General features: G+C 38.2%; 1 protein-coding gene across 1 annotated transcript in view; it reads right to left on the bottom strand.

The window, feature by feature from the left end:
- The window catches only part of EPS15L1 (epidermal growth factor receptor pathway substrate 15 like 1), a 41,324-nt gene that overhangs the window by 13,730 nt on the left and 10,458 nt on the right, over window positions 1–17,136 (bottom strand). The window contains exons 10-22 of the mRNA XM_058820986.1: window positions 16,385–16,542; window positions 15,774–15,930; window positions 13,858–13,943; window positions 13,418–13,490; window positions 12,741–12,902; window positions 11,762–11,959; window positions 11,341–11,505; window positions 9,327–9,453; window positions 9,161–9,211; window positions 8,638–8,774; window positions 7,674–7,734; window positions 7,213–7,295; window positions 5,624–5,756 (exon numbers count right to left, since the gene is read on the bottom strand). Coding sequence (XP_058676969.1) covers window positions 5,624–5,756; window positions 7,213–7,295; window positions 7,674–7,734; window positions 8,638–8,774; window positions 9,161–9,211; window positions 9,327–9,453; window positions 11,341–11,505; window positions 11,762–11,959; window positions 12,741–12,902; window positions 13,418–13,490; window positions 13,858–13,943; window positions 15,774–15,930; window positions 16,385–16,542 — 1,591 coding nt within the window. The remainder of the gene's footprint in view (window positions 1–5,623; window positions 5,757–7,212; window positions 7,296–7,673; window positions 7,735–8,637; window positions 8,775–9,160; window positions 9,212–9,326; window positions 9,454–11,340; window positions 11,506–11,761; window positions 11,960–12,740; window positions 12,903–13,417; window positions 13,491–13,857; window positions 13,944–15,773; window positions 15,931–16,384; window positions 16,543–17,136) is intronic.

The following is a 17,136-nucleotide window of genomic DNA, read 5'->3' as shown; positions in this document are numbered from 1 at the left end:
TTCCTTCAGGAACTCCAGGGCCTGACAAGGAGTCCAGAGCATAGAGAGTAATGTGTCAGATGCTTGTCAGTAGTGGTTAATCTCACTGGTTAACAGCGCTTCAATAACCGCAATGTGGAATGCATGGGGCTGCGCTGAAAGGAAGTGGTAAGGGTGGGGCATAAGCACTAGGTCCCACGATCAAAGCATTTACTTATAACCCAATCACTGACACCCACACAGCAACTTCCTGTACTTTTAAAAAAAAAAAAAATTAAAAAGAAAAAAAAAAAATCTGTTTCTCTCTTTCTGTAATCAACAACTTTTACCTAGAAACTAGTTAGCGGCGAACTCTTGACTGATTTCAATCTGCAGCTCACAGCAGAAAACATAATTTTTAATCTGTGAGAACCTACCAGAGCCATTTTAACTGACAGGTTTCAGTCTACCAGTCCTTTCATATTTTTTTATCCTTAATTACACCAAAGTCCCATAAAGCTTGAGAAGGTGCATAAGAAATATAAAGCAACCAGAAGTTCGGTAGTGCTGAACACCACAGGCAGTGCTCAGCCAGCAAGTAAAATGTCCTTATAAATCTATAAAATTCAGCAATGTTTTAAGGGCGTTTGAGAAAATAATGTGCAGTGGAATGCAGATCCTTGTCACAGGGCACCTTTATTTAAGAATGCTGATACTTTACTATTATTTGCTTTCTGTTTATCACAGCTCGTTACACAAAGCACTGGCATTTCTTCGGTGCTTTTTCAGCATTACTCAAGGTATAACATCAATAAATTTCCAAAATGTTCCACTCTTCTCCAAAGAAACCTGCAAATTCTCCAGTAGCACCTGGTGAACATCAAATTACTCCAGCCAAGTCCTAGGGGAGCCCTAGGAAACCTAATGTCCATTAGGACCTTCATGGAAATTAATACCTTACTGAAGAACATGCACACATTCTCTTGGGAATTTTCATTTGAAGAGTCTTGAGAACTTTTTCTTGGCTGATCTTCCACAACCTAAAGAGAATCTTAAACCATGTATGGGACAGAGATAGTGATGTTCCAAATCTTTTCATGAAACAGTAATTTGGATCTTTGAGGTACACTAGTTCCTAGGTTTGCTCCTTCTAGAACACCTTCCCCTTGCTATTCTCTATTGGGATTAACTGAATTATTAACCTTCCTCCAATTCTCTTTAAAGATTCTCCAAACAGTTATACTGAATAAATACTCAATGAGAGTATTTTACCATAAAACCAAATATGAGATATCTCTTGGCCCAAGCAAGGATCAGATAAGGACTCTGAAACATCTAAAAGATCTTGACAGGCAGGTCAACAATAGAGCAAGAAAAAAAGAAAATTATTTATGATGAACAAAGCTAGCATGAAGCTGAGATTCTACCCAAGATACAAACCTAATTAAATAATCTTGCGATTGTCATCTCCTCTCTTAATCTCATTATTCAAGAAGGGAAAGATATGGATCTCAGGGTGCCTAATCCATGTCACACAATAAGGGTTTTCCCTCTCACAGAGAGCTGTGAACTGAACTACCTGCTAATACACTCAGATCACAGCTGCTCCTCAATGTTCCAGCTGTGGAAAAAACCAAAGAAACCAACCCATTTTCACTTGACAAGCAGAACAGGTCAGGATGTGTAGGACCAGACCTGATGACCCACTGCAATCCTGTTACTGACACCCCCTGCAGCAGCAGAGAAGTTTCTCTACACGCTGTGTGAGGACTGTGTCCAGAACCTGGATATGAGAGCAGCTCCCCTGAACCACAAACTCCTTTTAGAGGTCATTCCAGGTACATCTGAAGGCCTTTTGCTCTGACTATCACTACATGGTAAACACAGGTTGTGTCCAAAGGGCTCCGTTTCAGGACCTGTGCTCGACAACTTCCTCATGAAGGACCTGGATGTGGGACTGGAAGGCAGACTTAAGTAAGTTTGGTGATGACACGTAGTTGGGAGGAGCTGCTGACTCCCTTAAAGGCAGAGATGTGTTGCACAGAGATCTTGACAAAGGAAAGGGCAGGGCAATCCTCAACGTAACATGTCAAGTGCCAGATCCTGCCCCTGTGCCAGGGCAGCCCTGGATGCAGGGACAGACTGGGGAATGAGAGGCTGTGGACCAGCCATGTGGAAAGGGACCAGGGAGTCCTTGGTTGGTGGCAAGTTGGATCTGAGTCACCCGTGTGCCCCAGCAGCCCAAAGTGTCACCATGGAGGGCACCAGGCCTGGCATCAACAGCTCAACAAGAGATGGGATTCTCCTGCTCTGCCCTGGGGCAGCCTCAGCTCCAGTGCTGGGGGCACTTTGGGCACCACGAGATCAGAAGGACCCAAAGCTGTTGGAGAGTGCCCAGAGGAGGCACACGGAGCTGGGGAAGGGCTGAGGAGCAGCTGAGGGCACTTGGCTCGTTCAGCTGCAGCCCAGGAGACTGAGGGGAGGCTCCTCGGGGGCTGCAGCTCCTCCCCAGGGCAGGCACAGGGGCAGGGGCTGAGCTCTGCTCTGGCACAGGGACGGGAGCCCAGCAAGGGCTGCAGCTGTGCCAGGCCTTGGCATGGAGCTCAGGGCAAGGTGCTGGGCACTGCCCAGGCTCCCCAGGGCAGGAGTCACAGCCTAAAGGCTGGCAGAGCTCAAGAAGTGCTTGGACAATGTTTTCAGCCTTTCAGAGGGTGAGGTTGTTGGGGTATCCTGTGCAGGGCCAGCACTTTGGCTCCATGATCATTATGGGTCCCTTCCAAGTCAGGACATGCCATTTTAAGTGTTTTCCTGATCCTGTGCTCAGCTGCAAGGGTTTGCTCTTTGTTTCGATGAAGGAATGAGACTTGATGTCAAACTCCTCATTCATCTGGACAAAAAAAGAGACCCATGGGCAAAGTGAGAACTGTGGCACACTTTGGACCACGACACAGTGCAATCCCTCAATGGGATATCACACAATGTTTGCATGTCACATGCAAAAGCTTCACATAAAGAAAAGCACCAAATCAGGGCTAATCAGGAACAATCACTGGTGGATCCTGTTTAGTTTCCACTATCAAAAGCCTGGGAAATCAGACAGCTTCCAACGCTCTGCAAAAGTATTTATATTTTCTACTTGAGTGCAGAGGTTTGAGGACAAGTAAAGTTTCCTTTCAGAGCTTTTTGCACCTGCCTACCAAAATGCAACCAAACCACAAAAGTGTTTTTCAATATTAACCCCCCCCAACAGAAAGAACAGTTTTACTAAAAAGAGTACAAGCATGGAACAGAAAGGCGAATTACAGGTTTGTGTGATAATAATTAGTGTTTATTCATCCTTCAGCAAGATCTTTATCACTTACTTGTTTTTTAATTAAAGAGACCAATAAGAAAGGTAAGAAACAACGGAAGCTTCACGCCTGTTGTTTGTTTGCTGAGGCACTCTAACACACATTTGATGCCCATATCTCTTGCTACAATCACACTATATTACCATATAATTTCTCATGCTTTAAGTAACCACTGAAGATTGCCTTAGTTGTGGAAGGAAGGGAGGAGTAGAACTGCATAAACACACGAGGCTCATTTGCTTTAAAAAAAAAACCTGTTGTTTCCTCCTTAGCCTATTTTATCATAACATTTTTGGTAGAGCGTGGAACCTCACAAATACTGTATCTCCCTAGAAGGGGGGGAAGAGACACACTTAAACCATTTTTAACCAACTGATTAAAGGCTGAGTGCACATGTCTAAATAAAAAACATATTAATACAGCTGAATATTCCCCAAATTCCTCAGTATGCACAAAAGAGGGAATGAGGACACAGACACCCAAAAATCCTCATGTAGGTGAGTCAGTACTCACCTTTCCTGCTACTATTTCACTGCATTTGCTAAGAGTAACCATGTTTCTAACCAGAAATACAAAGAAACTACATACAGGAGATTACATGGGTATATCTAGTATTTATTGGAATCATCCAACTTTATATAGGCCCTGTTAACTCTATGATATTTTGTGTAGATATTTTTTTGAAAGATGGCCATTTGCATTCTTTCCTTGAAAACATCATTCACAATGTGAAACAAGATTCCCTCCAGCATTTCTATTTCTCCTTTTGTTCATGTCTGTCCTAGTGATGGATATTTGTCAACATGACATACTATGTGGGGTTTTTTAAATTACTGAAAACTCATTAGTAGAGTAGTAGAAAATACACAAAGCAAGCATAGAACAAACTGCTTCAAAGGCTTTTTCACAATCCTAGAGCATTTCCTGACAACTTTACATGCATACTCACCTATAAAATCCTCTCATTTGCTGCTTTCAGGGTTTTTGGGTGCACCATAATCTCTTAAGCAATAAAATCACAGCAACAGGAACAAACTAATACTGCTGCAATGGTCTGCTTGTAAGTCTATGTGTGAAATGGTATCTTTCATGTCTTGGATCAATTTATGGGACAGGTAATGACATTAAGGTAATAAGCAAGCACTTTTCAATTATCCAAGGAATTTGTTCTAGAATAACTGGTTTGCAAAACCAGCCAGATCAACAACACCTGTCACAAACAGGCTGCCTGCTCTGCTCCAAAATGCACCAGCAGAAAGGCAGAGAACCCACACACTGCAGGAGACATTAATGATGGATCTGTTCTTTTTGTTCTATGCTTCCTAATACTGTCTGTGGATATATAAATACAAGATGATCAGTGTGTTTAGTGAAAAATTCTGTGACTATCCATAAGCAGCATCTAGCTTCTGGTTTGTTTTTTTTTTTGAGCCAACTGAAAGTTCCCTCTTGACATCAACTGAACTCAACCATTGTTGTTAAAAGGAGACTTGAAACTACATGGCTTCAGTTCTTTAAACAGTTTCAGTGGTAGCTGAATATCTTGAAAACAACTGCAGGGAGAACAGAAATTGAAGCTCCACTGAGAGAGATTTTATTTTCAATTCATGAGATTTCTATATCTCCCAGATTTCCATAAATAATGGACTTGAAGCAGAACAAAGCCATATATATTCAGAAAGTGTTTTCTGTTTAATTCACACAGTAATGTGCAAATGCAAGAATGATCCTACCTGGACAGACAGATCAGGACAGGTCTGTGTACCCTGATCTTGTGGCAGATGCCTCAGGAAGAACATCAAAACCAGATAAAGATGCAGCCATAGTCATACTGCCTTGCTACTCAGCTGCAAAGGAGCTGGAGCCAGCCTTTTGGCTTTTGGTACACCCTGTTGTCTCTGTTTCTTCTGAGAATTATCTAGAGGTTTTTTTACGACTATTTAAACTTTTTGCATTCACTATATTCTCTGGCAAACATAGAAATAAATCCTGAATTTATATTACCATGTAAAACCAAACCTCTTTATTTTAAAGATGCCATTTCCTAATCTTATATGTTGCCTACTTAGAAAATATATTTTTCCCCTGCTTTTTCCTGCACATGTGATTTTATAGATCTGTAATAGCAGTCTCATCATCTCTTTTCCACTTTGAAGAGTTCCAGGCTGGTTTACTGATAATTTTGTCAATTTACCAATAACTTCACATCTTCCTCCATGGAAATATAAGACAGACAGTAGACTGTCAACTTGCTCTTATATCCAGCAATACACTGCAAATTGAAAGAAGCTTTTAAAGGAAGAAAACCTCCTTACCACTGGGTGGCTTGGGTCGTGGAGGGATATTTTTCTTGGGTGGTAATGCTGGTGTGTCTGATTTGCTTTTGAAAGGGTCATCTGTGAATCCTGCCCCTCCAAAAGAGGAGGCAAAGGGGTCTGAAGGTACTGACTATATGAGAAAAAAAGAAAAGAAAAGGGATGTAAGCACACTGGAGAATACCTGTGGTTTCATGAAGCTACAGGTTAAATCAAGTAAAAGCATTAACTTCAAAACCTGTACATTATTTTAAGTGGTGTAGGAGGGTAATGCCCAAGACAGAGGTGCTAAGATTCCATAAACATTCAAAGACTTTATGCTTTTAATCATTTAAGTACTTCTAGAACTTCTAGTCCTAGCAAAAAAGCTGATGAGGAAATAAAAGAAAGTAAAACTTTACTTTTTACTATTTGGCAATGAACAGTAATACCACAGCCTGACCTTCACTCTAATAAACAGAACCATGACAGAACCTGGAAAAACAGTGCAGAAGGGATAACTTTATTCCAAACTTTTATGAACTTACACATAGGTATTTGATTTTTTAATCAAAACTTTAGGGAATATCCAAAAGCATGTGTTTAAATCTTCCAGCTTTTCTAAAGGACTCTCCTACTGAGAGAGGCACAAAAGGATTGTGCCATGCAGGGAAATTTATCGTTGTGAAATGAAGAAAGAGGAGTTTTGTGAAAAAGGTAAAAACTGCAGTCAAACCTTTGCTACAATTTCTACCTCAACCAGCCATGTCTACTGGTGAAGGCTGCTGCCATCTAGTGGAGAACTAAAACCCTCCCCAAAACAGTAAAGATTAGAAGAGGAAAAAAACCACCAAGAAATGTAATTAGTGAAAGTGAAATGAGAACCTATTTTGTTTTTAACATTTACTCCACAGTGTTCAAGTGTTACTGCAGAACTAATGTAAGGAGTTGGACACTGAGTTAACTAAATTCAAACTCCACCTCAGGAAAGCAGACCAAGACCTTTCCAATTATCCATCTTTTTCATGTGTGTCCTGAACCTTTTTCTTCATCTGCTATTTAAAATGAACAGAAATTGCACACTTAAAACATGGGAGAGACTGACTGACTGTTAAGAGTGGAGTAAGGTTAGGTTACATTTATTTAGTAGCAAAGTATTTTGTTAAAAGTTGGACTCAATCTTAGAGGCCTTGTCCAACCTTAATGATTTTAAGGTAAGCTTAGAAACAAGTCAGGATACTTACTATGAAGTAACCAAGAAGCAAATTCCAGGACTTAGATGAAGGCTGGACACTGAAATATATTAATATATCTGCAACAACTACCTCTTCTTACAAGTTAAAACTAGAAGTTAATTAATTTTCCTGATCTGGTAATTGAAAATATTTGTGAAAATTTTATTTATCCCTACTGAATCTACCAGTCTTAGTAAGACTTTACCATATCTGACATGGCTGGAAAATTCTTTGCTATATAGCTGGTGAGGCTGACTGAAAGAAAATTAACAAAATCAGACTGTCAGCTAAAAAGTTAGAATAATATCACACTCTTTTAGAAAGTGTCTGTACATAGATTTTTAAAAAGACAGTTGCTTTCCTTTTAACCTTTACCTTTGACATCTGACTGAAGTCTGCAAATCCCTCACCACCACTGAAAGCACCACTTCCAAATGGATCCAGTGTTCCAAATGGATCTAGAACAGATGCAGAAAAAAAAAAGTTATTTTGAATAATACTTAAGAATTACAAGGAATGCTTAGTGGTGCCAATGCAGCACAAAACTAGGCAAGTGATTAAAACACACCTGCCATGAGATGTTCAAAGAGAATTCCACAAAACAAAAGGTTTTCTACCAGTTGTTTGGAGGGAAAATATGAGAAGAAAACAGTGACATAATGTCTCATAAAATATGAGAAGAAAACAATACATAGTGCCACAAAGACAGCCTTCATGAACTGTCACAAGGCCATGACAATTTTTGCCAATGGCTCACAAGACTCTTTATTCTCAACTCTTATATTTGATTCTTCTTTCATGAAAAGATACCTCATTATAAAATGTTTATTTCTTACCTGGACCTTTTGAAGAGATACTGGAAGACGTAAAAGGATCAGTGCTTTCAAAAGGGTCAGGCTAAATAAGAACAGATATATGTAATTAATTTTCTGCTGGACTGTGCACTTACCATTTCATGCCTATGAAAATCTCTTGCTTTAAGACAAATAGTTTCCAGTTTCAGATCACTCTATTCAGTGGACAGAGTAGGATAAAATCAACTCATTATATGAAATTTACATTATTAGTGCATTTGGCTAATTGCATTTAGTCTTTAAGCAACAGACAGAATATTCAGGTTATGCATTTATATTATTAATAATTCAAAGTCTGTATACTGCTTCTTTTTAAACAGATGGTTTTTACAGCTGCTCTTCAGCTTGACAAGTCAATTTGTCTTGCACTATAGGATTGTACTTAAATAAAAGCTGACTTCCCACACATTGAAACTGGTCTTAGGTAGCAACACTCAAATTGCATAAGAATGAGGAAAATACTAATAAAAACAGAACCAAAAAAAAATCATACTCCTCCCCAAACAAGCACACACATCAGGACAGGTTAGAACTGCAATTCTGGCTATAACAAGTGTGTTCTGTGCAGTCCCTCCACTGTGCTGAGGGCTCAGGAATCCTTTACCCAGAGCAGTTCCTCCATCTCATTCACTACATGACTGCAGAAATCTTTGGGATGGAGGGAATGGTGGGAATGAGTGGGTGCTGCTGCTTTGAAATTCCCAACAGAGAGGAAAAATATCCACCTAGAAATACCTTAATGGTGAATGTATCTCGTTATCATGGAACCAGAGAGAACACTGCTGATTGCCTGAACAATCCATACTTGCATTTTAAGAATATAATTAATGATATTTCATCAGTTAGGAAAAAAGTATTTTGTGTTATTTCATTCCTTTTAGCTTTCAGACAATAAGCTTGTCAATAGTAATGAAATCTATTAAGTGTAGATTTAAAAATTACTGACCTTTGAGGGTAAAGTGGGGGTTTTTGTGAATGGATCTGAGGTAAATGGGTCACTCTTCACCTGTTTCTTGAAGAAATCCTCAGGGGCAGAACTACGAAATGGGTCACTTTCCTTGAATGGATCTCCTCCAAAGGGATCTAGAATGAAAAGGTAAATACAGTGTAGCACTGGTGGGTCTATAAAGAACATTCTCTATTTGACCTCACACTCACTGATACAATTTTTCTTACACAAACACAATGTTTTGATAAATCTGATAGATTTCCAGAGACCTCTCTACAGAGGGTATTTACTAAGTTTGAACATGTTATCTGAAGCTTTCAGACTTAATAAAGAGTTACACACTTCTCATTAAACATTTTGATTCTGAATGCACACCCTGTTGGTTTCTATGCTCCCACACTTTTAAACCAAAAATCTGAAGCCAGGGAAACCTTTTTGCTTCCTTTGTGCTTGTAAATCTTTGTGTTTTGCTACAAATTGTTTATACCACACCTGTCCTGTCATTAAAAAGGGCTATTACCTGCTGGAGCAGGTGGCTGCTCTGCAAAAGGGTCATGCTGGAATGGGTCACCTATGCAGAAGAGAAAAACAATTTGTTTTATCTAGTATTTAGCAAGATAAGTTTGTGAAAATATAATTTACTCAACAATTGACCTTCAAGGTCCTTGATAAGCTTTATCACTTACTGCCTTTGAAGGGGTCTGCTCCCTTAAATGGATCAGATTTGAAAGGATCTTCTGACTGGAATGGGTCTGTATGCAATTCTTGTGTATTATTGGTAAACATCAAGGCTTTATTCTTAAATGGATCATCCTAAAAATTAAGAGGAGAAACAACACAACAGCTTGTCATGATAAAAATAAAAATGCCCAGTTACCCACTAAGCAGAAATTGCATGCTATCTTGGTTCCTGTTGAACAGTCTTTAAAATTGCTTCCTAAAGAAATTTCTGAATATGTGACTTCTAAGTAGAAGGAATTACACAGCAGAAGGAAATGTGTACCCCAAGGCTACACGGAACAACAAAAGATAACAGTACAAATGGCAATTAAATGTTAAACTGTTGCCCATATTAATATATTCAACTCTCAAATTCTTTAATAACAAAGGCAAAACAACCCCAAACATCACATTAACAAAAAATTCTTCTCTGCCATTATAGCTCAGGTAAGACACTTATTTAAAAAGGATACAAAAATAATCTGTGGACTACAAATCCAACAAATTACTATTGAGTAGTCAGACACTAGATTGCTTCTTGTTAACTCATCTTTGAGCTTAAAGCTCCAAATACTGATTTCCCATGACAAAGCACTGCATGCAGGAAGAGTCACCCCAACATTCTGATGACAAGAGCTTTCTCAGCAGAGGCCAAATCTACATTTGGCAAGTTGTAGAAAACACCCTGCATGAACAAGCAGCAAAGTGAAGTTATGAAATTTCTTCATTCATTTGAATGACACCCCTGGCTTGGGTCTTGTTGGAGGTCTCTGGTGAAACCCCAAGTGCAGACAGCACCTGCACAGCAGAATTCCAGGGACACTGGAAGCCATTCCAATATAAGGAATATCCAGAAATAACTATCCACTCACACTGCCCCCAACAGCAGAAAGAGCCAGGATTTCTTTCATCCCTATACAAATGTAAATTAAAATATTCTAATTGATACTTCTCAGAACAGCGGGAGGGAGGTGGGGAGAGAAGGAAGAGGAAGGAAGAGTTGAGAAACAGGAAAGTGGCACAATGGTTTAAAAAAATTGCTATGAACATAGACTGGTGTTTTCTGCCAGTAAGTGGCTCCTAGGTTTTGCAAGAAAACATCTGGAAGTTTTCACTGGAAATTAAATATATTTATGCAAGCCATGCAAGCACAGAAACTAAGCACTGAAGTGTTTTAAGACCTTTAGTACATTTCTCAATGTACTGTTTTTATCTACACTGTTCTTCTTTTGAGCAGTTTGCTGCCTTTATGCAGTACTTTACACTTGCTCTGTAAAAACAATGGCTAGTAAATATTTACTAACACATTATATATTCAATTTCATACTAAACCCATAGCAAATACTGTGCTTACAACAGTAAACGTGATTCCATAATGAGGAAGGGCCACATAGATGTGTAAGCAAGTATGCAACTTTTATCTTGTCACATTTAAAACAAGAAACAGGCTTAAAAAACAAAATAAAATTCTTGTGTTTTAGAGGAATGTTTAATACCCAAATCAACATTAGATACCCAAAAGAAATTTACTTGAAAAATATTTAAGAACTTGAAAGATTTTATGATTTGGGAAAAAAATATGCTGATTAAATAAAAACATAATAAATGAGAAAGATGATGCTGAAATTATTTAAGCAAAAGAGAATCATCCTTTCAGAAAGGGAATATGAGATGTGTAATAAATATAGCTCAATATAAAGCAGAAATTTATATAAATAAAGCTTCCTTTGGAAATAAGGAAGGAAACACATGATAAAGGAAAATTTACAGCAAAAAAAGGTTTCACCTTGATAAACTGGAGAAGAAAAAATGAAACACTAAACTGGAAATAAAGCCCCACCTCTGTCCTGAGATTGAGCATGTGGCAGGTTACAAATCCACAAGACCACCTGCCAAATACCAGCTAAACAATACTTCAGACAAGGTGCAAATCAGAAGCTTAATTAGTGTAAAATCTACTAAATAACAATGTTTTTTTACCACAGCTCCATAATTGCTTCTTTCTGTCTGCCCAAGGCCTTCACTCATGTCTGCTAAATTTGTCAGACTCCCACCATGAATCCCATTGAGAGCTTCATTGTATTCTTCAATGCTCTTATTCATCTCCTGATGGCTCTCTTGCAGCTGAGAGAGTTTACTTCTTGCCTGAGAGGGAAAAATGTTTTAGCATGTTACACTTTTAAGAACACAGACATTTTTACAGTCTCCTTAAACACTGGTGCCTGACAGTTGCATTTTATCCCCAACAGAATGGAAAGCTGCCTAACTCAAACCAGGAATTTACCTACTAAACACCAGTCAAAAAGGCTTATTTCATGAACCAGGACTTTTTCCCCCCTCTGAAAAATAATTTTTCAACTCATTTCAAGAAGCAAAAAATGATATAAAGCACAGTGAATACCTGGTTTATTTCTTCCTGGGTTGATTTTAAAGACTTGATTATTGTTTCAAGCTGCACTTTTCCAGCCTGGATACTCTGCTCTAGCTGAGTCTCTTCTTGCTGGAGGCGATTCAGTTCTGCTTTTGCTCTATTAAGGTCATCTTCCTGTAATTTTAAATCTGATTCCTGAGACTGAATCTGCATTTTTAGTGATGAAATCTGAAACAAAACAGTAGAAAAAAATCAGAGTGAAATTTGAAATAAATGGGAGTTATTAAATGGTGAATTTACAATAAGTAATAGAAAGTGGTACAGCAACCTATCAATGAATAAGGAAAATCTTTAGAACTTAATATGAATAAATACATGCTGCTTCTGCTGTTGCACAAAATCCTTGATAAAAGCACATTCAATAAAACCTAGAAATACTATTTTAAATCAGAGAAATACCCCACTACTTATAAAGGTAATCAAAAGCTGTTTCCTAGACGTTCACCTTCAGAACTTGGTCCCATTCAAACATTTATCAAGTAGTTTAATGCTGATTTTAAGAGTTAAAATTACAGAGTTGTTTATAACCTTCCTTAGACACTTTTTTCTGTGACTTCCTTACACAGGAAGTTTCTGCCTTAAGGTAACATTGGCAATTGCATCCACCTGAAAACTCAATCCTGATAATGTTCAGGGTGATCAAAACCAGCACCACTGCCATGGCCTGTCTCATGAGTTAGGATTACTGATTTTCAACTGCCTTATGAGGATGAATAAATGTTTAATATATTCTCAGAACAACAATTCCTGTGGAAAGGGACCCCTGGAGATCATCAGGTTCAACCTTTCTTTTATGACCTTTAAGGGAGGTATTAAGGATGGCAAAATCCTTTCTTGGACCTCTATATTTGTGTAAAAATTGCTATTTATGGTAAAAAGAAATAAATAGAATTTCCCTCAACAGAAGACATTTTACTCTTGACCTGGTCCAAAATTAATATCCACTTACCACCTGTGTTTCTTCCTGGCATTTCTGCCTCACATCATTCAGCATATCTTTCAGTTTGGCTTTCTGCTGGTCCATCTCATCCAGGCGGTCTTGGGCATCTTGTTTTTGAGCCTCCAGCTCTTGCAAGTTACTTGTTTCCCTATCTAAATCATTTTGCAGCTCCTGAAGAAAATTCCACAACTTGTAACTCATATTTTGCTATTATCTTAAGGAAGCATCAGCCACAGATAAAGAACTTAACAAAATTCAGAATATTTTCTGTATCATATAGGCTACACCCTGCATTGGCCTGTTTGTTTCTGCAAGAACTTGTGTAATACACCAGGAAATAAATCTCTGCTCACAAGAAGGAAAAGGGACTGTGACACAGAGCACAGTGCATTGAGTTATCCTAATTATCAAAACCAAACTCTGCAAACATTGATTTCCTAAATTACATGTTAGTTAAACACTAATAAAAGACATTAAACTGTTCACATATACTATGCTTATATTAGCCAGCATCAGATGAAAACACTTCTGATGGAGAACAGTAAAATAAATCTTTTTCTGCCAGTCAGAGGAAAATCCCAAGAAAGAAAGAATGACAGAAAGAATGATAGAAAGACAGAAAAATGCTAAATTCCTACATATTACTTAGATTAACACGAAAACTACTGATGATAAACAGTTTTTACCTGAACTTCATTAGTTTTCTGTCTGATTGATTCCTCCTTTTCCCTAATGTCCTGCTCCAGAGAATACTTTTCTCTGTCAGACAAACAAGAACATGTACTTGTGATTAGTTAAATAACACAACACACATGCAAAAGTCAATTAAATATTATTCTGGAAACACCATGCAGGCAAAAATGCCAGCCTGTATTCTCATGTATTCTTTAAAGGAGAAAAGGTGCATAGGTATCAATTATTCTTTGAAAAATGCCATTTCTGCCCATCGTGAATCTTCTGAAGTCACCTGATAGACCTGTAGGGTACCACTAGGAAATTCACCACTAATTAAAGCAACAAATAATGACAAAATGACTAAGAGAATATAAACTGACAGATCAGTACTACAGACTTACTTAGGTGTTTGTTCTACACCAAGAAGTTGTTAACAGTCCACAACTATTACCTCTGCAGCTGTGCAATTTCTTGACTAATATCATCCAGCTCCTTCACCCCTGTAAATTCTCCTGATCCAACAGAACTTGCACTATCCTGTTAAGAATGAAACAATCTATTAAAATGTGAAGTAGGGACAGAAGCTCTTCCTTTAACAAAGGCGGGATACAAAATCCTCATTATTTGCATTTGCAAAATTCCACAAGAGACATCAAATTATTCTGTAACAAGCAAGGAACATGCCCCACAGTTCTACTCATGAGATAGGAGAATTTTTGATATGCCTGTTTAACAGTCAGGACAATTGAACACACAGCAATGAAAGGACAGGCACAACGCCAACGAGGAAATTGCAGAATTGGTACAATTAAAATTCAAAACCTAAAACTTAGTTCTGCTGTAGTCAATAGTAAGGTTTACAGTGGACTTAATGAAATCAGATTGCAAGTCCAGTCTTCTAGATGGCAATTTCTGCAATTATACCCCATTTCCTGTAGGTTGTTTCTACATTCATGCAGGCAGAGATCAGGGAAGACACAAAGGGCATTCCCTGTCTTCTAGATAAGTTAAGAAAGGATGTCAGCATTGGGTACAAAACTGGTTGTTATTGTTGTTATAAAAAGGATAAAAAGCTCACCACAACTGAGCAAAGACTGCAGCACTGAACTCACTGCTAGTCTGACAAACCAAGAGACCTACAATTTTTATACAGCATTTCACAAAGAAGAAAGCAGAGTTTGCCTGCTTCACTCACTTTGAGACTGCTGTGATAACCACAGAAAGCTTGGCTTTATTAAACATTAAAAAACAACCAAGAAGCCAAGACCAGCAAGATGTATTTACTGGTCCCAGCTGCAGAGAACTAGTCCAGGAGTCATTTCAGCAGCACTGAGCTGCCTGTCCCAGGAATTTCCTGCCAGATCAATGCATCTCCAGTTGTTGAAGGAAGGAAGGAAAATCACCAGGCTGGCAGCCAGTGCTGAGCACTTCACATTGCTGTGACATTATCACCACACCAAGAGCAAGTGGCACAGAACTCAAGAGCAAAGACAGGCAAAGGTATAGAAAGAAAAGCTTTTCTGAAGTTCCAAAAAGCATACATGAGAAATGTGCATTCCTTTGGACACTGCAATTACTCACACGCCGCATTTCTGTTAGTGCAGAGATCTCAGTTCCTACAGGGGTCAAGTAACCTGACAGAGTCTACAGGAAAAGGATATAGGAAAAACCTTAGGAGGACCATAGCAACAGCAATAATTAAAATATATTTAGAGTTCCAAAGGTTTCTGGTTGGGGAAAGCAAATAAAAGTAAAGAAAAACACAGTATAATTGATAGAAAAGGTGAATCTAGTGGCATGACAGAAGTATTTCTTTAATTCAGTTTCAGAAGAGCTGGCATGTTATCAAGGAAAGGAACAAAGCAGGGTCAGCAAAGGATCAGATGCTCCAGTGAAGTGGTATTAGCAGTGATGGATACAGGACTGTGGACTGCTACAGAGGATGAATCCCAGAAACTAGGAAGTCATCACTCCTCATTTAGCCATTAAAAAATTTTACATTTCCATGGGAGGAATATGGTGCTGATCAAAGGGACATGCTGCTCAACCAGCTTTTAATGTTTGCTGCCACAAGTTCCCTGACTCAATCTTCTGTATGACAAAGGATTATTCTTTGTGCTAGATTTTTTCCAGCATTATTACCTCTTGGTTTATGAAATATTTTACTGCATTTTTCTTTACTTACTGCCTTGGTTGTTAAAAAATTAGCTATATTTTCAAATGGTAAAAGAATTTTGTAAGAGGAGATAAGAAAAAATATTGGCAATTCTTTATCATAATACTAAAAAAAACCACGAAATTCATACTCAAAGTCCATCACTTTTAAAGCACATAAATTCAGTGTATCTACAGTAACTGCTGCCTTACCTGGATGGGTGTGTTTCTGTCTGAGGGAGGGATCATATCTGGAGTTAACACTTGTGGAGGATCAATCCCTTTGCTGACCTTCTGCTGAATGAGATACATGGCAAGTGCAAACTGGTCTTTGCTGAGCTTTCCCATCTGCCTCGTGTCTGCCAAAGACCTGATAAAAAATAAATCATACTTATAAACAAGAAAATCTTATTTCTGCCCTATATAAAAGCCTGAAATACATATATACATGTAATTTCTTTTTGGTTCATCCTTATCAAGGCTTACTTACTCTAGTCAAATTTCCATAAACCATGAGGGATTTTATTACATATATTTAACTGAACAGAGTAGTGTTAGTCTGAGAAAATATTTAGAGCACTAGAACTTCAAAAGACAACCACAATTCACAGACTGACCTATTGCCCCCCCTCCCAGAAAAGCAAAGGCAGTATTTACTTCTCCCTTAATTTTCCATATAGTCCACATATTACAGTATGTGGACAAGTAAAAGAAGTTGGGGGTTTTTGTTTGTTTCTGGTGTCTTTTTAATGTTAGGATCACATTCTGAATCGGAGTTCCCAGATCAGCAAGCTACAAAAGTACAGCTAGTACAGAATTCTTACCATATATGTGCTAGGAGATTCTGAGACAGACCTGAATGCATAAAAATGTCCTTTACTTCTTGGCCACTCACAAAGCCATCCATGTCTGTGTCTGTTTTTAAGAAAATCTCATCATATCTCACTTTTTCAGACACTGGTACCACCCAATTAACAGCTGGCTGCAAAACAAAGGTTGGCATTTCAAAAGAACAGAAATAGTCTTGATGAACACACTAAGTATAAATGACATTATCCAGAGCTGGATGTGTTGAACATCTTGCATACTCCAGTCTGACTAATAAACAAGTATTTTCACTGCATGTTTTAACTTCACACTTTTTATCTGAATAAAAACACTGATAAACAGCTATTCATCAGTTGAAAGGCATTAATTCTTTGGAAATACAGACCCAATTAGGCATATAAAGTCCTCACACTAATAGCAGGAGATTTAGAAGTAGATTAATGATTTCTTTGGCATTAAAGCAGATACACAAACAAAACCTTTCTATGGCTCTCCTTTCTACAAAAAGTGAAAATTCCCACCAAGATTTTCTACCTCATGGTCAGTGATTAAAATTCACCCAATGTTCTTCCAAGTCTTACCATTCTCATTTCACCCTCTCCACCCAAACACACGAGGCAAAAAATCAAAAAACGGATTTATTTTTCCTACAGCTTACAAACACACAAATGTACAAAAATAAACAGGGAAGACGGGTACCTGTGCTGGTTTGATGCTGTGCTTGGGAGACAAGCTCCCAAATTAAAAA

The sequence above is a fragment of the Ammospiza caudacuta genome, chromosome 28, assembly GCF_027887145.1.
Source record: "Ammospiza caudacuta isolate bAmmCau1 chromosome 28, bAmmCau1.pri, whole genome shotgun sequence".
NCBI lineage: Eukaryota > Metazoa > Chordata > Aves > Passeriformes > Passerellidae > Ammospiza > Ammospiza caudacuta.
The sequence above is the reverse complement of the archived record's forward strand: the minus strand, read 5'-3'. Positions and strand labels throughout refer to the sequence as shown.